This window comes from Lissotriton helveticus, chromosome 12, assembly GCF_964261635.1.
Source record: "Lissotriton helveticus chromosome 12, aLisHel1.1, whole genome shotgun sequence".
Classification (NCBI taxonomy): domain Eukaryota; kingdom Metazoa; phylum Chordata; class Amphibia; order Caudata; family Salamandridae; genus Lissotriton; species Lissotriton helveticus.
This window is the reverse complement of record NC_136073.1, coordinates 720,639,668-720,661,779: the sequence shown is the minus strand read 5'-3', so window position 1 is coordinate 720,661,779 and position 22,112 is coordinate 720,639,668. Positions and strand designations below refer to the sequence as shown.

General features: G+C 45.1%; 1 protein-coding gene across 3 annotated transcripts in view; it reads right to left on the bottom strand.

The window, feature by feature from the left end:
• Positions 1-22,112, bottom strand: part of ARHGEF11 (Rho guanine nucleotide exchange factor 11) — an 883,046-nt gene that overhangs the window by 228,922 nt on the left and 632,012 nt on the right. For all 3 annotated transcript variants that reach the window (XM_078670282.1, XM_078670280.1, XM_078670281.1), the window contains 2 exons: positions 20,607-20,732; positions 1,396-1,513 (listed from right to left, as the gene is read on the bottom strand). In XM_078670282.1, the coding sequence (XP_078526408.1) occupies positions 1,396-1,513; positions 20,607-20,732 (244 nt within the window). The remainder of the gene's footprint in view (positions 1-1,395; positions 1,514-20,606; positions 20,733-22,112) is intronic.

The following is a 22,112-nucleotide window of genomic DNA, read 5'->3' as shown; positions in this document are numbered from 1 at the left end:
AGACACATCTCATGGGGATTTGTCATAGACCTCGGTTTGAGGAAGTTCCTACTAGGTATAAACATTGTAGTTTTAGCATGGGCCTTGATCTCTTGTAATGTGGAAAGTAAGAAGTTTGGGGGAAAGCTTGTAATCTGAGGAGAGAAAAGTTGGGAGCTAGATCTAGGGCCCATGTACAAAGATGTGGAAAGAAAGGAACTCGCATCAGGTGAACAAGGGTGGTGCCAATCAGTTGGGCATTAGATTAATCCACAGCACAGAAAAAACATTGAACGATGTGAGGGAGAGTTGCAACAGATCTGAGACTCAGGAAATATACCAGTTCTATTTTTAGATTTGCTCGTTGTCTTTGGTAAATGGATCATGTAGTGTTTAAAGAAAAAAAAAGCCAGAACAAAATGAGTGGGGTTATGAGACAACCATAAATGTGCTGAAATCATACTGCAAGTTACCACCCAACATATCAGGAAATGTCACTATTTGACAAGAAAGTATACCATCTTATTTACTGTAAGCCTCTGTGCTCTTCCTGGCTCTTCAATATGTTACTACTGGCTGGGGTGACCAGAGCACACCTACATGTTGCCAAAAATACAGACCCAGGAAACCCAGGAAAAACATACGACCCAGCACTCCCATTGAATTAGTGGCCACAATCTGACAGAAGTCGAGTACAGAGAGGCATTCAAAGGAGGCGTAGCTTTGCAACACAAATAGAAAAGAGATGTGCTGAATAAAACCTAAAACACAAATGCGACTTGAACACCAAGTTCTTAGATCATATCTTTAATAACTCCACTTGATAGTCAATAAGATCTCCCATAGTGGCGAAAATCATTATTGTGAGTCAAATCTTCAAGCAATGGTTAGAGAAGCATGGAGCACATCAATGAAATAGCACATAAAGGGTTGTGGGGGCTGTAATGTTTATTAAAACATGGGAATGTTGAGAGCTCCACTGAAGACAATGGATTAGCTCTGAGCTTCTAATGGCTGGTATAAGTCTTCTGATCCAACATTACAACTTTTGTCTTTATGTTTCTCTCTTTTTAGTTTAGAACACTCTATCCTTAGTGGGTAGAATGCTGTAATAGCTTTAAAGCCCTTCTGCCTCAAGCTATGCCGATTGTTAAAGGCACTACCTCACCGCTACAGGCTATATCTCGGGATCAGAGCCTTTAACAACTACTATAGCCCGCTGCTGAGAGCTATAAGGCTTTAGTCTCCATTTGTCCTATACCTCGGGTGGGCAATAAACACCTTTTTTGCATAGCAACAGTAAAAGTGATTCTCGAGCACTCGTACAATCTACAGCTATTAAAATAGGCCACATTCAGAAAGGAATTCTGTGATTGGTACTTTGAATTTCTCAAGTAAACACTTTAGTAACCATACCATTTGTATTTTTGATTATGTTATCCAGCAGAAGGGGATACTTTGTCAGGCGCTGCATTTCTGAGACAATGAGGTCTTTGAGCTGAAGTCGTCGACACTGAGGGCTGCTTTCTGCTTCCTGTAGTGAAGAAAGGACACATATGATAATACATATGAAATGACTATATTACACACATAGATCAGTTATACTACACATCACACAAAGCATTACCCTCAAGACACCAAAGGATATTTCTCTCTTCAAGTGATGGGGCAAGATAAGGAAACTAAGCCTTGCAAAAAGGACTGATAAATGGAACATTCTTGTTAGCATTAAGCAATGGTTTGTTTTAGGCACTGTTACCCCATGAGAACCCATTTTAATTAGGGTTATTGCCAAAGACAGAAGCTCAAAAATGTTGACAGCTGAGGAAAGAGAAACTAAAAGGTGAAGAAAACAGTTTAGGTTGACTGGAGCTCCATGACAAAAAGTCTTTCTAAAGAGTACAAGGAATATGTTATGATGAAAACGTTTCCTTAAATATGTCACCACTGGTGCTTGCCACTAAAAGCAAACTCCAATGTGCAGCTAATTTCAGATTCTGGGAAGAGCATAATCGAACAAGTTACTTCCCTTCGGTAACGATACATCTGCAAGAGACATATATTAGTTATGGATTCCTCACCTTAGAATTACCCCCAGGCGTCAGACTGGATCCAGAGAATTTTTCTTCAGCAGTACCCCTGCGCGTCGGTAGGTGGCGTCAGTCAACTCTGCGTTATTCGTTGGCATCGAGGTCGCCGGAATGACATCACGGTATCTACTTTGACGCCGCCCCTGCGTGCTGACGTCAGTTCTTTACACGACATTCCACACCAGAAGCGCAGAGCCATGCAAGACACTGACCACTGGTGCACAAATTTAGGGCCCTAAAAGGGTGTATGTTACTCTAGAAGTCAGTTCGCAGAACGGGGAGGATGGTTGGGGCGGGTAGGAATCCATAACTAATATATATCTCCTGCAGACATATCGTTACCGAAAGTAAGTAACTTTTTCATCTGAAAGAGACTATTAGTTATGGATTCCTCACCTTAGAATAGATACCCCAGCAATATCAACACCGGTGGTGGGTTTGTGAACTCCTGGAAAGTCCTGGAGAACTGAACGGCCAAAGAAGCCATCTCTTGGCTGTCCAGGCAGTAGTGTTTAAGGAAAGGTGTGGAAATAAGCCCACGTAGCTGCCTGGCAGATGTCATGAAGGGGAACTCCACGCCCCAAAGCAGTAGTGGGTCCCGTTGCCCTGGTGGAATGGGCACGCAGCCCCACTGGAGGTTCCTTTTGCGCTAAAGAATCGCAGATTTTGATGCAAAGAACAACCCATCGGGAGATGGTTCGTTTTTGCACGACCCGACCTTTCTTGGCGCCCACATAGCCAACAAAGAGCTGCTCATCCACTCGATCCAGATAGAATGAAAGCACACGTTTTGCATCCAGACGGTGGAGCCTCTTTTCCTCTTTAGAAGGATGCGGGCGGGAAGAAGGTGGGCAAAGTGATGGTCTGTCCTATGTGGAAAGAGGTAACCACTTTGGGAAGGAAGGAAGGCCTAGTGCGAAGGACAACTTTGTACGGATGAACAGCCAGGAAAGGAGGTTTGGAAGAAAGAGCCTGAATCTCACTCACCCTGCGAGCAGAGGTGATGGCAACCAAAAAGGCAGTTTTAAGTGTCAGAAGTCTGGGAGGACAGTTATGTAGCGGCTCGAAAGGAGCAGGCATAAATAAGATAGGTCAGAACCAGGTTTAAGTCCCACTGGTGCATTACGAAAGGAATCAGAGAAAACAAGGGAGTAATGCCCTTAAAGAAGCGATTTACAATAAGGGACTTGAAAAGAGAAGGCTGATCAGGAAGCCAAAGGAAGGACGAGACAAAGTGCCTCCTGACATAGGGTCCACGACCCCACCCACCTTGTTTGTTGCAGTACCACATTGCACTACTCTCCCTTTGATAAATAGGAAGGAACGCCCAAAGCACCAGAAGGTTGATGTGGAGCCTGGCCTTCGCCGAAGACTCAGAGGTCTCTGATCTCCGCCTCTCCCATGTGGCCGCCCCACTCCAGAAGTGATGCATCCGTCACCACTGTGAACTTTGGTTGGGTAAGGTAGAGGGATCTGCCGTTGATCCAATCCTGGTTCGTTAGCCACCACTGCAGTTGGTGTGCAGTGCCCTCCGAGATCTGGACGCAATCGGAAAGATTACCCTGATGCTGTGCCCACTGGAACTTCAGGTCCCACTGCAGAGCCCACATATGCCATCTGGCATAGTCCACCAGCAGGATGCAGGAGGCTCAGTAGCCTCAGGGTCATTCTGACCGAAACCCGGGACAGAGGCTGAAAGATCAGAATCATAGCCCGAATATCCCAGACTTGCTGCTCGGGAGGATAAGCCCGAAACTATGTCTAGAACCGCTCAGATAAAAAGGAGCTTCTGGTGTGACTTCGACACGTTGATGGTGAACCCAGCGAATGCAGGAGGTCGGCCGTAGTCTGGAGGTGGGAGAGGACAGCCTGGGGCGAGCCCGTCTTCAACAGCAAGTCATCTAGATAAGGGAAGACTGGAACCCTTGCTCTGCGACCACCGCCATCACTTTCGCGCACACCCGAAGGGAGTTGGTAAGGCCAAAGGGGAGAGAGGTAAACTGAAAGTGCTCGTGGCCCACCGTGAACCATAGGTCGGGGATGTGAAAAGAAGTGTCCTGCAAGTCCAACGCTATTATCCAGTCTCCAGGGTCGAGGGCAGACAGAACCTGAACCAGTCTCAACATTTTGAACTTCTCCTTCCGAAGGAAACGGTTGACGTTCCTGAGATCAAAGATAGGACGCAGTCCCTTGTCCTTCTTGGGCACCAGAAAGTAGTTGGAATAACAACCACAAGCTACTTCTAGGGCAGGAACTTGCTCAATGGCTCCCTTGGCCAAGAGAGCCATAACTTCCTGTTGGAGAAGGTGCAAGGGATCCTCTGACATGCGATGGAATTGAGGTGGCATGGATGGAGAGGTAGTCTTGAAAGTGAGGGAGTAGCCCCTTCGGACTATCTGCAAAACCCACCTGTCCGATGTGATGATGAGCCAGTGGGGGAGGTGCTGATGAATCCTGCGCCCAATGGCGAATGGTGGCCCTGAAATGTCGAACTAGGAGGGCTTGGAGGCTGTTGCAGAGGGGTCGCTGGTGGACTGGCCTGCCCGCTGGCTCCCATACCCACGAAGGTGGGTTCTACGTCTCCGGCGGCGCAGAGGCTGGATAGCTTGCGCAGACCTGTAGCCAAACAAGCAACGGCCATCAAAGGGCATGCCCAAAAGTGTAGCTTGGACATCACCCGAAAAGCCAGTTGACCTCAGCCAGGTGTAGCGATGTAGGGCTACTGATGTTGAAATCGTCCTGACCAGGGAGTCGCTGGTGTCCATCCCACATCGGATGGCGAACTTTGCTGCGTCTCTCTCTTCAGACACTGCACAGAAGAGCACGGCCTGGGCCTCCTCCGGGCACTGTGGCAGCACCTGCACGACCGTGTCCCACATCTTCTTCCTAAGGTGGTCCAGCTTTTTGGATTCCCTATCAGGTGGTGCGGTAGATAATGAGCCATTGGAAGTCGAGGCTTGGACCACCAAGCTCTAGGGGTGGGGTGTTGGGAGAGGAAAACCGCGGTGCCGGGGCAGGCGGTGGTGTCGGGCAATCATCCTATCCACAGGAGCCCCTGTGGTGGGTTTGGACCAAGTGCCCAAAATGATGTCCGTGAGGGCCTCATTGAACAGCAGCAGGGGCTCCGAAGAGGCCGCTGCCGGCTAAAGCACCTCGGTCAGGATGTTAGTCCTGACCGCCACCGTAGGAAGCTCGAGGTTTAAGGCCTCAGCCACCCTACGCTACACCATTGTATACAATGCACTCTGCTCCATATCCATGGAAGGGGGGAGATAGCATGCCAGGGTCTGGAGAGGTGTCCAGACCACTGGCCTCAACCAACTCCTCTCTCCAGTCAGGTTCCTCCAACTGGTCTGCAAAAGGGTCCACAGACCCCTCCCAGTCCTCCTCACCCTCCTCTGGTACCCACTCAAGGAGATAGGGAACACCAGAGGGGAACAGGGGTACAAAAGTACCAGTTGGCACCAGTCCCCGACTTCAGGCGGCATCGGTCTGGCTCCGTGTCCACCTCGAGGGGGAGGCCGGGCCGACGCCGGCTGGGGACACAACCGGTGTCGGCGGGGGCAGACGTGTCGCCACTGGATTCGGTGCCGGAGGAGGTGTCACGAGGTCGACTGGTGCAGATCCGGATCGAGGCCTGGATCTCTGGGGACCCTGCGGCGCGGAAGCAGCCGGTATCAAAGGCCTAGAACCCTCACCCGAGTCCGGGGGCCCCGAAGGGGCGCCGGCAGTCAGGCTGCCCAAAGATCGAGTGGAGGGCTTCATATAAACTACGAAGTTGGGCAGGGGTTGCCCCGGGTCCCGGAAAGGGAGAGAGGCTCGGGTCGACCCAACAGGCTCTGCGGGCGGAGCTGGACGACTACCTTCCGCGACCCGCGCCGGCCAACTAACAGGGGTACGCGAAAAACGATGATGTTTCTTCGCCTTCTTTTTGTGCTTCAACTTACCCTTAGATGAAGACTTCGATGATGAGTGGTGGTGGTCGCTCTGCGACCTCCCTCTCGACTGGGACCTCGAGCACCGCGGAGTGGTCTGCCAGTTCTCGAGAAGCTTTCGGGACTGCTCCCGCAAAGACTTCGGGTTCATGGCCCGGCAGTCGGAGCACGACTTCAGGTCGTGGTCGCGCTCCAAACACCAAAGGAACACGAGGTGCAGGTCCGTAACCGACAAGAGTCGCAAGCCTTGAAGCCGGTTCAAGGACGGGACTTCCCTACGTGCACCAGGAGTCGGACGACTCAAGAAGTTGCAAAAAGAGAGTCAAAAAGTGACTCGAGGTACTGCTGTCTCTGGATCTGCGCTGGCTGGCATATAAAAATAAAGAACTAACGCCAGCGCACAGGGGCGGCATCTAAGTAGATATCCCAATGTCTTTCCGGCTTCCACGACGCCAACAACGAACGCGGAGTCGACCATCACCACCTACCGACACACAGGGGTACTGCTGAAGACAAATTCTCCGGATCCAGTCTGACGCCTGAGGGTAATTCTAAGGTGAGGAATCCATAACTAATAGTCTCTTCCAGATTGAGATCGGGATCCTGAATCTTTGCAGAATTAAAGAGTTGCTGTAGATGCACTCAAACAGGTTTAAGAGAAATCTTGGAGATAATGCATTCACAAGCAAATTGATTACTTGAGAAACACGATCAAATGCTTAAAGAAATTTTAGAAATAAAAAGCCAGAGTCACAACCTTTCAGTGCAAAGGAGAGAGTGGAGACCACAGACTAGAATTCACAATGAGACCATGTTAACTTCCAGAGGAAGATAGAAATATTTGGACTTGGTCAAGATAATATGGTCAGAGAACCAGAGCTACCAGCCTTGCATGAGGGCAATTAGGAACATCTGCCCAGGTCTGAGATGCCTGAATGAACAAAATCACTACTAAAATGGCAGAGGAGGAAGAAGACCTGCCTCAAGAAGTTGGTAAGACAGACATTACTTCTGGGAAGATGACAACTAAACTCATTCTGGATTCATACTATCAACATTTGTGGTTCAGATGGTGCAAAGAGGTTAAAAGTACTGGAATCCTTCTATTTTTAATGGCACCTATGGAAGGAGTGGTGAGGCCACTTTTGCCTCTTTATGGCATTTAATTGCTTCACCTAATATATCAGTTCACTTTGTGTTACAAACAACAATTCTTTATTTCATTAACCTTGTGCTGAACAGGTATTTAAAACATGATGTTTAAAAGCAATGCACTCAGGCATCTATCTAAGGAAGCTGTGCAACAGAACACAACCCCAGGTTTGGAGAGGTTGCATGAACAGGTTTATCTTAATGTTCCAAAGCTGAAGGAAAGTAATATTGCCTGCATGTTCATTTACATTAGTTAGATTTAATGGTTAAGAATTGTGCATATGCAAAGTTGGAAAAATCAAAATACTTGTGTTGTTACAATGTTACCAGGCCCCATACATGGGCACATGCATGCCCTAGTTTAATAATTCTTAAACTGAGGTTCAGGAACCAGAGAGGGTTCGCGACACCTACTCTTGGGTCTGCGGCTGCTAAGAAAATTAAATAATAACATTGGGGATATTGCCAGAGTCTTTGGGGGCACTCACCTGCAGGACGCTGCTCCTGCAAACTGCGTTCTGCCGCCCGGACCACCAGGCAGTCCGTGCTCCTGCTCCTGACCCCTCCCGCCTACTCCGGGACCAAGGGACTACATTACCCGGTTGATCTTGCGGCCAGGACGCCGCCTACGTTGTCCAGGCGCCCGGTGGCGCTCAAATACACCTGGGAGCCCCGGCGAAGCGGGGATATTGCCAGAGTCTTTGGGGGCACTCACCTGCAGGACGCTGCTCCCGCAAACTGCGTTCTGCCGCCCGGACCACCAGGCAGTCCGTGCTCCTGCTCCTGACCCCTCCCACCTACTCCGGGACCAAGGGACTACATTACCCGGTTGATCTTGCGGCCAGGACGCCGCCTACGTTGTCCAGGCGCCCGGTGGCGCTCAAATACACCTGGGAGCCACGGCGAAGTGGGGATATTGCCAGAGTCTTTGGGGGCACTCACCAGCAGGACGCTGCTCCCGCAAACTGCGTTCTGCCCCCCGGACCACCAGGCAGTCCGTGCTCCTGCTCCTGACCCCTCCCGCCTACTCCGGGACCAAGGGACTACATTACCCGGTTGATCTTGCGGCCAGGACGCCGCCTACGTTGTCCAGGCGCCCGGTGGCGCTCAAATACACCTGGGAGCCCCGGCGAAGCGGGGATATTGCCAGAATCTTTGGGGGCACTCACCTGCAGGACGCTGCTCCCGCAAACTGCGTTCTGCCGCCCGGACCACCAGGCAGTCCGTGCTCGTGCTCCTGCTCCTGACCCCTCCCGCCTACTCCGGGACCAAGGGACTACATTACCCGGTTGATCTTGCGGCCAGGACGCCGCCTACGTTGTCCAGGCGCCCGGTGGCGCTCAAATACACCTGGGAGCCCCGGCGAAGCGGGGATATTGCCAGAGTCTTTGGGGGCACTCACCTGCAGGACGCTGCTCCCGCAAACTGCGTTCTGCCGCCCGGACCACCAGGCAGTCCGTGCTCCTGACCCCTCCCGCCTACTCCGGGACCAAGGGACTACATTACCCGGTCGATCTTGCGGCCAGGACGCCGCCTACGTTGTCCAGGCGCCCGGTGGCGCTCAAATACACCTGGGAGCCTCGGGACGCGCGCGGGCGGCGTCGGGCTAAGCCCGGGCAAAGGGCTGGCCCTCTGTGGCCCTCAGAGGCACGAGGAGGACGGGACGGGGCCAGCCCCTTTGACCCTAATACACTGCCAAGGTAATAACTGGTAGATCTACCTGACATTCCGGCAAGAGATTGGCCATTGGACCTAAGTTGCTAATTGCTCCTACACTTTCTGATTTTTTACTGCAGCCTTGTTAGAGTCTAACGTTGCATATTTTACTATGTCTCACAAGGGAATGACCAATAAACCCATCAGCCATAGAGGGTTGCTCCCAGGGTCACAAGTTCTTTGTATGCCATCTCCACCTACTACCCTAACGAACGTATCTGCAATGACTAGCATACTCACTAATCAGTCGCTAGATCCAATTAATGGTATAGTGCAACTCTCGTTGTTGGACGAGCTAAATTCTCTTTGCAAAACTAGTTATGCCACTGTGGTACCGAGAAATGACACTAAAATTCTCTCACCTTGCCCTGTTATGTCAACACCAATCCCAAGTCCTCTGGCACATCCTCCAAAAACCCAAAACGTTAATACACCATCCACAGTTAACCCTCAGTCCGAAACTAGCAAAAGGAAGAGGGATGGGCTTGACCTTACAGGGAACAAACTAAAACAACAAAAATTGTCTTTTAGCTCTCCACTAATTCCAACTAATCCCTTTCTAAAACTGGAAGAAAAAATGGACCAATTGGTAACAACCTTTAACTCAAATCTTTTGTCTCAGATTGAACAAATGGTCGGTTCACTTATTTCTCCATTGATTGCCAAGATTTCCACCCTAGAGGATAGGTTGCTGGGCATAGAGAAATGTATTAAGTCCAACCAATTATGTGCCGATAAACCTTTAGCACCAACTTGTCCCAATCCATCTGCTACAACCAGTAACAATCAACCTCACCATGTAGTCCCTATTCATTTACCCTCCAATGCCCCTAAAGCTAACCCCAAATCCGGCCCTACACAACATACAGCTACAAGAGTAGAGCCAAATAATACAGCACACATACAGTTACCCCCGGAGGCTGCACCCTTTGTGTGTGTTCTTGCGGGAGTCCCAGCACTCAAACGTGGGAACATTGAGCGGGACGAAGATTTACGTAACAAAACCACGCACTGGCTAACTAAAAACAGGCCCCTGCCCTTAGGATTGGACGGTACCATCATGGCCGTTAGAAGGGTGGGCTGGCTAGGTCCCCTTAAAAAAGACATTGATGGTGATCTTGTTCCAATTAAATTTAGAAGCAGTTTAGTCGTTCCCTACATGCGAACTTCGTACCCCCGTGAAGGTGTTGGCCCTATATCTGTCTGGGATCTTCGTGACTTTTACCCAAGTATGGCATATACCACCCGCCTAAAACCAAGGGCCGAGTCAGTTCATCCGAAGGGCAGAATTACCCGTGTACTCGGTGGCCATGGCTTTCCCGACCTTAATCATCCCGAAAAAATGTACTCTGGACATGGGCATGGGAAACAATGACTGCTAAAGAATAGAATTTATTGATGCAGCATATACAAATGTTTTATCCTCCTGTCATTCTATGCATTTTGTATGAAATTTTTGTCAAGAATGTTTTATTTTCTTTTTATTTTTTAACATGTATGCTTTTATGGTTTTTAAACAAAATCGAATAAAGCTAAATTGACTGACTGACTAAATATTAACAGATTAATAAAGTCATAAATAAAGATGCAAAATGTAAAAGTGAAAAATGTAAAATGTTCCGTAAAAGTAAAGGAATTTGAAATTGGAGGCAAAAAAGTAAGTTTGTGTCCACAGTATGATTCACAATTACAGTGTAAATGTATCAAACAGAATGTATGGAAGATGGGTGGCCTCAGTTGAATTTAAAAAAGTCAAATTTTTCTCATTAAAATCAAAATGTGTATTTTTTATATTCATTTGTGCATTAAATGAAATATTTCATCATCTGTGTATTAGTTTGTTGAATGTCTGTATTGTTTTGATGTTCAACCCATCAAAATTGCTTATGCCAGGTTCAAGGTATCCAGCAGTGGCTCAGTGGGGGTTCACAGAAGTCAAAAGGTTAAGACCACTGCCCTAGTTCAATAACCACATCCAGAAGCTTCAATCTTTACCTACTGAGGTCACTCATAGCTCCAGTCCTGAATTACTGTTTGGGGCACTTTGCGCATAAGCCTCCATAACTTTTTTTCTACAAAGGGGATCCAAGCCAAATTCGTGTTTCTTTGCCACATTTTGGAAATCCAAAAGGCAACCAGGCTGTGTAGTATCCGCCAAGCTAAACTAAGAAAATAACCTAACTTAAGGTTTGTTTTGAAAAACTGGGAGAACAGTGCTTTGCAAAAAAGCGTATGCTTTTTCTTCTAAAAATGGCATCAAAAGGTTTGCTCTGCTAGCATCCCTATGTATCCAGCTGTCAGGTTTTAAACACAGTTTTTCCATTTTTACGAAATGCAGAAAATCTTTCAGTTTTTGTTCTTTGTTTCTACTTTCTTGACGTGAGTGAAGGAAACAGATTGAAACCCATGTGTGAACATGGAAAACTATACTTTTCTGAAAAGTAGACAATTTGGAACTGGATCATACAGAAACCTGGCGCATAAAAACTGTGTTCTGTATTTCCTGCCCTTTTTAGGTCTCGCCTTTTCCATTCCGAAGGAATGGGAAATGGAGAGAATTCAAGTGCTTAAAATCCTCGTGAAACCAAAGGTTTTTTCGTGCGGTTTTCTTCGAGTTCACGTGAATCACGTGACCAAACAAGCACGCGCATCGGCCTCCCTCCCTCCTAATTGCATTTTTTCACGGCCGCCACCACATCAAAGGGCTTCTCCCAGCGTGCGCTCTGCGGCTTCTCCTCCCCTAATTATTCATGGCTGGCCGGCCGTACTTTCAGTTTCCCGGCCGCTCTTGTTTATTGCATCTTCTCGCTCTCTTTTTGCTACCCCTTCATTCTCTCTCTCCCTCTCTCTCTGGTTTTTTTGACCCTTTATTTACTCTCTCTATCACCTTATTTCTCTTTCTCTCTTTCATTCCCCTTCATTGACTCTCTGTTCCCTTGATTATTTCTCCTCTTGCTCTCTCTTCTCGGACTCTTCTCAGGCCATCTGTTTTTCTCCTCTAAGCAGGCTCGCTCCCCGCCCCCTGCTTCACGGACGGACTTGTTTAACTGTAGGAAGTACCGGGGGTGCTTGTATTTCTAGGCTTCTACCGAAAACCGTAGAGCTTTAGAAGAAATGCGTTTAGGAATACTAGTACTGGATAACTTAAAGACCTCGAAAACTTGGGGGCAGTGTAGTTGCTCCATCCTTACCTTAGTGCCGGCCAACAGGGACATACAATAATGTTTAGTGTGCATGCGTGAAATAAGTTTGTAAGTTCATTAGAAGCACTAAGTAATGACGTGTAGTAGCCTCAACAGACAGAACGCTGATTCACTTTAGTGCCGGTCACAACCTTTTCGCCTGGTATCAAGGTAAATACTCTGCGTGTCGTAATGTTTTAATTTCGAGTTAAAGTCTAGACGTGCAGCAAGAATAATTACATTCAAATGTTGTTTAAACTGTTTTATCAGCATGACATTATCTGCTTCAACTCAGTGCTTAAGACGTTTTAAAGAAGGACGTAGCTAAAGACATGAGGTATCCAACATGAGCGGCATATGTAATGAAGGCGTGGCTCAAACCACGAACTAACAAGCATTGGCATAGCCAATAGGTCTCGTTTTTGGGACGTTATAAGTATTTAGTTATGGAGCACAATATCCTTGGTGCAACAACAACTGTTGCATGGCTAAACACTTAAAAGGTCCCAAATGCAAGACCCATTGGCTATGCCAATGCTTGTTAATCATACTGCTTGAATGGAGGAATAAAACACAGTTTCCCTATCAGGCAGGTATTTTTAATTGTGCACCTCCAACGCCTCCTACTCCCATCATTCATTGGGTATTCACCACTCAAGTGCTCCCGTACCTCTCACTGGTAGTAGTACGCATCGTTCCGCAGCAGAACGGAAAGAACCCTATCTATGATGGAGTATGTTACAGGGGTGTGGAATTTAATGAAATATGTACTTGTCCAAGGGACAAGTACCTTCATAAATCTACTTGTCCTGTAACAAAATCCACTTGTCCCTTTGGTGCCACATAGTGCGCCGTAAAATAATAGCAGCCATCTCAATATAGAAGAGCTCTGATAGTAGCCTCTCTGGTTAATGTCAGGCTAATACTATAAAAGGATTTGACTTTTGGGGGTTTTCACTAGCTTTTCTCTAATCTTTTCCCATACGGAGAAAGGTTGGAAATTTACTACCCCTGACAACAGCAGAAGTAAAGTTTCTTCCAGGGCTGGGAAAATATGGTTCGAGAAAAAGTTGACTTGTAAACACTCAGATTTCCACTGGGGTACATTCATCTTTGCTCATGCTAAAATGCAATTCGCAAATTTTCTAGAATTACGGTTTCCTGGCCTACTTAAGGAAATTCATGTGAATTCATGAAAAACGTAAATCTGCATTAATATAAGGACATATATCCTGGGTGCACTTTAGTGACTTTCTTTAACATTTGAGCCCCTAATTTAATCTGAGTTAACCAAGACTTTTTGTTTTTATTTAAATGCTTTCTCATCCTATCTATCGGCTGGCTTCATTGTGTGTGACAACATTCTGCTCTTTTACAAAGTAGTTTTGTTCAGTACCAGGAATTTCTATGGCAATGAGGCCTTTATGAGACCAAATACTGGCTGTCTAGTAAGAACGTGCTGGCGAACAGCACCACACCTACCTGATAATCCCTAGGTAGAGGAAGGAGCATAGTGCAGGCCAAGTGAGTAACCAGAAAATTGAAATACCCCCCACTTTGATCCAAAGCTCTTATGCCACCAAGCAAGCGAAAAGTGTCACTGGAGTCCTCTCTAGAATTGCTCTGTCTCTTCCACCTAAGCATCCATCCATTCATCCTTTCACCCACTGATATCTAGCATTTCATCTTTACATGGTCATCCATTCATTCTTTCATCCATTAGCCTTTCACCAATATGTTCGTCCATCGGTTGATTTGTCAGTCCATCCGCTCCTCAATATCCAAACCCACCCATCCATCTGCAAACCTAACAATTTCAGCCATCTGTCCATCCTTTCGCTCAACCATACAGTCACCCTTTCCCTCCATCCATCCATCCATCCTTTCACTTATCCATCCTTTCACTCATCCAGTCACCCCTTCACTCATCCATCCACCCAACCTACCAATCCATCAATCCATCCTTCCACTCATCCATGTATCCTTTACACTCATCCATCGTTTCGCTCCCTAATCCATACACCCTGTAACCCATCCATCCATTCAGCTTTTCCTTCATTATAACATCCTTTGTCCAGCCACTATCCCCGTCACTCAACCATCCCCGTCACATATTCATCCATGCATTTAGCCAGCAACACTTACACTTACTCATCCTTTCACCCACACATTCATCCATCCTTTCACTCACACCCACCCTTTCACATTAATTATGAGCCTTTGTCTGTCGAGCTGCAGACAGAAGAGGCCCATCAAGAGCTCCACCTCTACAGTAGCTGCTAAAGTGGGGTGTTCACGAAGCCCCTGTTCATACCTATCCTTCCATCTCCAAACCTATCTATCAAACTCATCCATCCCGCCTTCCTTTCACTCATCCATCCTTTTGCTCATCCATCCATCCATCCTTTCACCCCATCCATCCTCCTTTTCGCTCATATTCATCCACCCTTTCACTCATCCCTCCATCCATCCTTTTGCTCATACATGCATCCTCCTTTTCACTCGTATATCCTTCCACCCTTTCACTTCCTCCATTTATGCTTTAGCTCATCCATCCACCCTTTTACCCCATCCATCTTCCATTTCGCTCATATATCCATCCACCCTTTCACTAATCCCTCCATCCATCTTTACACTCAACTATCCACCCATCCATCCACCCTTCCACCCAGCTAGCCACCTACCCACCCACCGATTCATCCACCCACCCAGCCATCCATCCATTCATCTACTCTATCTCTCACCCATTAATCCCCCTTTCATTCAGCCATCCATCCTTTCACTCATCCATCCACTTTCACCCCATCCATCCACTTTCACCCCATCCATCCACTCAGCCATCCATCCTTTCACCTTTGCCCATCCATTCTTTCACCCATCCTTCCTTACATCCATCATTTCACTCATTCATTCATGCATCTATCCATCCACCCTTTCACTCCACCCATTCATCCATGCACCTATCCATCCAACCTTTCACTCATTCATAAATGCATCTACCCATCCACCCTTTCACTTATTCATCCATGCATCCACCCTCTCACTTACTCTTCCATGCATCTATTCATCCACCCTATCACTCATCCACCCACCCCTTTCAAATTCATTATGGGCCTTTGTGTGCAGACCTGCAAACTGAAGAGGCCCATCAAGAACTCCACAGCTGCTGTATTGCTATGGCAGTGTGTTCAAAATGCCCCTGGTGTATGCACAAAGTGAGATGAGAGGCCTAGTGCTAAGACAGAAATGAGGGTGGCCTTAGGACTGCATGAAAGCCTCATGGAGAAACTTATGAACTTTAATGTAAGCCCTGAATGACTGAGAAAACGAGAGGCCAAGGGGGGCAGGTCCGGGCTGTCAGAGAGGCCGGTGTTAGCAGGTTTAGGCACCGGGTGAAACATAAAGTGTACAGGAAAGGCAAAGTGGAAAGAAGGAGGGGCACGAGGTGCACGAGAAGGGAAAGCACTGCTCTTGGGGCCGTATGAGGCCCAAGAGTGGAGCAGAGATTAAAACGCAGGGGTCATAGAGTTCAAGTCAGAGCAAGGGGCCAAGAGGCAGATAAGGCAGCCTCTTACATGACAGTGCTGCGAGTGTTCTGGAGCTGCAGAAGCACGATGTTTGTCTCATGCTCAAAGAAAATAAAAAAGGAACAGGGGCGGTCCTGGGGGCCACACAAGCTTATGGAGCTGGCTGCAACTTTGAGCTCTGCTTTATCTCTGTTGTTCTGCTCTGGGGAAAATTAAAGTGCGGGCCCCAGCACCATTAAACTGTCTACTTGTCCTTTGGACAAACTGCTAATTAAAACCTCTTGCCCTCCTAAGAAATCTAGATGTCTCGGGCGTCGGGAGATAGGAATTCCCCACCCCTGATGTTACCAAGGAGAAACCCTAGTAGGTGAGGGTTACACTAAAGCAAGCATTGGCATAGCCAATAGGCCTCGCCTTTGGGACCTTATAAGTGGTTAGCCATGCAACAGTTGATGTTGTTGCACCAAGGATATTGTGCTGGATAACTAAACACTTATAAAGTCCCAAAGGCGAGACCTATTGGCTACGTCAATGCTTGTTGTATGTAATCGCGTGGCTTGTTGAGGCAGAACAATTGGTTTTGCCAATGCTCATTTTAAAAGTAAATAAGAAACAAGGGGCCCTAATGACCGGTAACACGAAAGTCAAGGTCATGCAGAGTTATTTGTGTTCTTTACATAGCATGCAACATGCAACAATTGCAACATGCAATGCAATAGGTCTCGCATTTTTGAAACTTTTACCTATTGGTATTGTAAATGACAATGCCTTTTATTACTGCAGGTTATTTAAACACATATATAAAAGGCATTGTCATTTAGAATGCCAATAGCTCAAAATCTCGCAAATACGAGACCTATTGCATTGCAAATAGTTATTTATCCATTCTTGACCAACTGACATCTTGGCGGCTGTCATTTTTGTTTTAATAATATACAGACATAGACATCCTGTCCAAAGAAGAGCAATGTGCAGGCGCATGCTGCATGGGGAGCGCATTGATTCCAAAGATCTTTGTGCACCGTTTACTGAGGGGCACGAGCTGTCTGGATGTATAACATGCTAGTTAGTAAGACTTTTGATTATTGGGGTAATCATACAAAAGGGGCTGTTACTTCTGCAATTAGAAAACCATCTAATGCATGTGGCGTACCACTATAAAATGAAATAACCATTGTTGCTTTTCTCAGCGAATTGTACAACAGTCTGTTCGATTTTCAATGTATTTCATAGTTCCTGTGTGTCACCAAAAGTTTGAAACTTGTGTTTTTATTCTATAAGGCCACTAGTGTCAAAATAAATATTAAGCCACAAGTGAAGGCGATGTCACCACAAGAGGTCCAATGACTATAACTAAAAATTCAGCACGGTTATGAGTGACACGACAAACTGGACAGGACAGTGAAAATCGAATGCTCGCTAAATTAGACACCTAAATTCATTGAGCATGTCGGCAAATGTGAAACATTTACGCTGCTAAGTAAGATGTTGAATTTGGCCCTGTTTAGGTAAAGGCATCACCTTTACGGCCCTTCCTGGACATTAAAAAAAGAGTAAGCTTAACACACACATGTATCACTAAGCATTGTCTGATTTACTGGCATGGTAAAATAAATGTAACGTGAAGTTAGCATGTATTTTGCAGTTCTTCAACAAGTGCATATCATTCAAATCATCAATTCAATATGACAGGCACCCCTGAACCCTGCATTTAGCGGATACGGGGGAAGTGTGTAAGCTGAGCTTAAATATGGCAGATATGCAAAACAGCATGTAAGAGGAAAAATAAACCAGTAACTATAAAAATGTCAGTTGTTTACTCAAAATGTAACTTATTCGGCCCAATGAACAACACAGCAGAGAAAATAAGAGAGCTGGTTTGTGCAGTGTTAAACTGTGATTTTTAACTCCTGTTTTTGAATGTCAGTTATTATAGACATTACAGTATATAAGCAGCACATTAATTACATTTAGCAAATTGCCCCAGTTGATGTTTAAAAACGTAACAATTTAAAATACATGTACGTTCATGCTGATGATATAACATTCAATGCTGCTACAGGTTGTGTGCCATTACCTACTCATCAATACCACAATACAAAAAAAACCCTTCAGAAACATTTGGACTCACAGAAGGTACACAGTAAAATCTACGCATTAAGTACATGACCCTCTAAACAAAAATAGCATGTAAAACTAATATTAAAAGTTAGCAATGATTTCACGTCAAACATGCAACAGCGTAATGTATATTTATTTAAACAGAATAATTCCCATGTATTGTCTCTATTTTGACAAGAAAAAAAGCATTGCAGAAGCAGAATTACTTACTGTCAGGTTAGGGCCTTTGACTAATAAAGCCGGCGCCCGTGTTGATAATCTAAAAGCATACGCTTTGCTAAACAAAAGAACAAGCCTGGGAATGGCCCCTACGCACGCTTGTGCCCACGACCTATTGCAACATGCAAAGCGCACACTTGATGCGTCAATCGTCCCGGCAAAAGCTATTAGTAACGCCTGCGGAGCAACGGCGGGTGCTTCCTCATTACGAAGATGCCGAAGAGATTAGCCCGGGAGTGCAGGCAGAGGCTTACATCAACATTCAGGCGAGTGATGCCACACGCAAGCAGCATCGCGATCAGCGGTCTTCACTTTTCAAGCACTGCACTTGTGCTTGTGGCGTCATCCACCTTGCGGGAGCGAGCAGCAGCCATATGTTTGTAATTAACGTGCCCGCGCTGCTGCTCGCTCCCGCAAGGTGGATGCCACAACAAGCACGCGTGCAGGCTTGAAAAGTGAAGACCGATGGCTAAAGGCCCTCCTAGAGCAGCGCATGGGCACTGCCTTGGCGAGACCTAAAAAAGCAGTGGGCTTTTGCAAACTCTGAGAGGTGTCACTTTTGTTTTCAAGTTCGGTGCAGGCCTTCTATTTTTCATATTTACGTAGTTAGGAGGATTAGCCCCTCTAGGAATTCCTCTGGTCTGCCCCTTTCTTTCGGTACAATTTGGAATTCAGCAAGAGTAATTTACCTAGATTGCTCACTCTTTTTCTAAATAAACTAATCATTGAAATAAAACAATGTAAAAAACAAGAGAAGTAACACAAACAGGTGACTTTACATCTTCAATTTTCTACCCAGAAGCCGAGTTACAAAAGTAACGTAACTTTACGTATGCAGGAATATACAGCATTTGTTGGTTGTCCAAAAACATGCTTTCTTGAGCCGATGTGTCAGCTGCAGGTTCTAATAAGTTGTGTACGAACTATGCTTCAATTAACATTCTAAAATCTAATGAATGAAAAAAAAAAGAGTATAAAATAAAACTGAGCTGAGGTTTAGTGGTAATTTGTCCACCTTTTACTTTGGGGGTACCCATACTACAATGTGATTAAGTCGGTATTTGCAAAATGTGTTCTTTCTTGAACGCTGGCATACATTTAGCAGCCAACAATTGGAGAGTAATTCAATTGATAATAATTAGTACTACACTATTTAATACTCCCATACTATTCCTGATAAAATCAATATCACACTTGTGTGGGTGGGCCTATTGCTAGCAACATGAAAAGCCCCTGTATGAAAGTAGCCCTTTTGACATGGTGACCCCAACTTTTTGACTGGTAACTGAAGTGATTGCGACTGGAAGTACACTTGTTTCCTGCTAACCAGGTCCTCAGTGCCAGGGTTCTTTCCCAAAACTGTACAACTGTACACACAATTGGCAAAACCTTTAGCAGCCTCTGTAAGCCCCTAGTAAATGGTACCCCTGGTACCTAGGGCTCAAGGTACTAAAGATGATCCCGAAGGGTAGCAGCACAAATTGTGCCACATTAAGAGAACCCTCACCAGGCACATGCAAGGTGTCCATGCAGACTGCGTGTCATGGTGTAAACAAAAGTGAAAACATGGCATGTCACACATCCATGTGTCAAAAAAGGATTTCCTTTAGGGCATCCGTACCTCCACATTCAATCTCAAACCCAATTATTCAGAAACCTCAACCCTGATAATATTCACAAACCATATAGAAAACCTATATTTGAAAAGATGTATTTATTATTTAGAAGCAGCCGTAAATTCAATAAAAAGTTTAAAATTTCATACATTAAAAATAACCAACAAATCGTAAATTCAATACTCCATTATATCATGACATTAAAACATTATTATTCAATGCAGTAACATTAAAAATTTCACTCAAAATTCATGAAAGTACTTAGAAAAAAACGCACTGAATAAAAAATGGAGGGAAATATAAGGAAGAAGAGAAACAGAAGAGAGAAAAAAAAATAAAGGACAGCTACGACAATCACTTAATGTGTCTTGTTCATGACCAATTTGTTGTCAAGATTACCATTAACATGTATACATACATTTCTTTCCATCATGTCAATATGTCCACATAATTTGGTCTGTTCCAAGCGTCAACGCGTTTCGGTGGTATCAGCCCAGTATGGACCACCTTTTTCAAGACCCAAATGATTCCCCTCAATCTGATAACATAATCAACCACCGCTGTGATCAATACCATTGCTTATACTACCACGGCCCCACTGTAACTTCTCTTGTAATTTCTTAAAGAATGGTGGCCTTCTTCGAAAATATATATAAACCAAACTGCGTTGTCTTTATGGGTTAACATAATGCTCTAAAATAAGCAAATAGGACTTCACGGACTCTTGTCATAAAATGTGCAGAAAAGATTTTGGAAATAGCCTCCTAGGGCAGTGCTGAATCATTTTTATTTCATTGGCGGAATTGTGGTCACCCAAAATAAAGAAATGCAGGTATGTTAAAACTATCACAATTGCTTGGATCCATGAATGATCTAATGCCGAAAAAGTATGCATCAAAGAAGAAACTTTACATTTATTTCGGACCTCAAATACTAAAGTAAACAAAAGGCCTCCAGGATATAATCACTTCTTATCTTAGCCAAAGACCTTTCGAACCCTGAACAAAATTCACTGATTCAAACAGATATTCTGTTGGTCAAGAAAGGGACTATAAGCATAAAGACATACCTGCATGAATAGGTTAAACCGGGGCTCCTTCCGTTGTTTGGTTTTGATCAACTCCAGGGCAAAAGACTGAAAACAGCAAAACTTTGCAGCTTCCTGCTTTATCTCCTCACCAGCAGACCCATCAAACTACATGAGATCCCAAAAACATGTCATAAATCAGATAATCAGCAAATGCTTTCCACTGTCATGCTCAAAGTTTTCTGCCCACCCAAGTGTTTTAGTGGATTACATTCTATGGAAATGTACCAAAGCATTCTTTTAAAAACAGATTTACCAAACAGACCAAGGGTTAATGTCTTACAACATAAAAATCAAACTACATACAGCAATTACTTTGTATGTTTTTTTAGGTGCAATGTAAAAACTAAACATACACATCCAGCACCCTAATGCAGAATTGATACAAAAACAGCAAGTGCAAACATTGTGCATCTTAGCGAGAAGTGAAAAGTAATTGCTTGATATAAACTAAGCACAACTGGAATACAAATAAAGCTTAAAAATAACTCCATGTGGGCCCATAATGCAAGATCACAAATATATCCGGCAACTGATCTTAAATATGTGCAAACCAATTTCAAGTCCAACTTAAAATGTGTAAAGGCTAGAAAACAAAGATTCATAAAAAGCATTTGACATCCATGGTAGAGAGAACTATCATCTCCCTGGCCCCCAAAGCATGTTTGTATTTCAGACATCTGAGGGATCCACATATCTAGCACATTACTTTTCATGATACAGCTGAAGGTCAACTGAGCTTGATCTTCCAAATAGAATACATCTAATTAAAATATCAGAAAAAAATAAGTACCTAAAATGAGGAATGGAAACAAAAAATTGACAAAATTGAGCTACAAATCAATGTTTACCACAAAATGATTAATCAGAACATTACACTTTGGAACTTAACTACGTTCTATGCATACTGCTTATTAATGTTTGCTAACTGTTAACAGGGTGAGTTGCAATTCCCCTATTCAAACTAAACTGCTCCCTATCTTCTCCACAAGCTTCCAGTGGGCAGAGTCTGCCAGGGTTGAAGCTTATGGCCATCGTGCCAATGGCCTTCAAGGAATCTGGATTGAGGATATCACAACAACGTCACTAGTGGATAGGGGGTCATTCTGAACTTCCTTTCAACTCAGCCAAATCACCAACAACCTCTTAACATCATATTTATCTGGGCAAATGATGATTATTCATGATTTAACAATGGACAGACACAGATTACTATTTGAATGCATGATCGGCCACACATCTGACTGGGTGCAGAACTACATGCATCAAAAGTTTTGAAACCTGCAATACCTGCATGGGTAGTTACTGACACATATTGAAATAATGTATTCCTAATCAGGACATAAGCTGTATTTTCTAAAAGATCTGTAGATTTCAATGATATAGCAGTAATATCTTCTCATACAGTAATATCTGTAACTCCCACATAGAACACATCAGATGTGAAAGTGTATTCCTCCCTTGGGCTGGTAAGAAGGGCTTTGACCT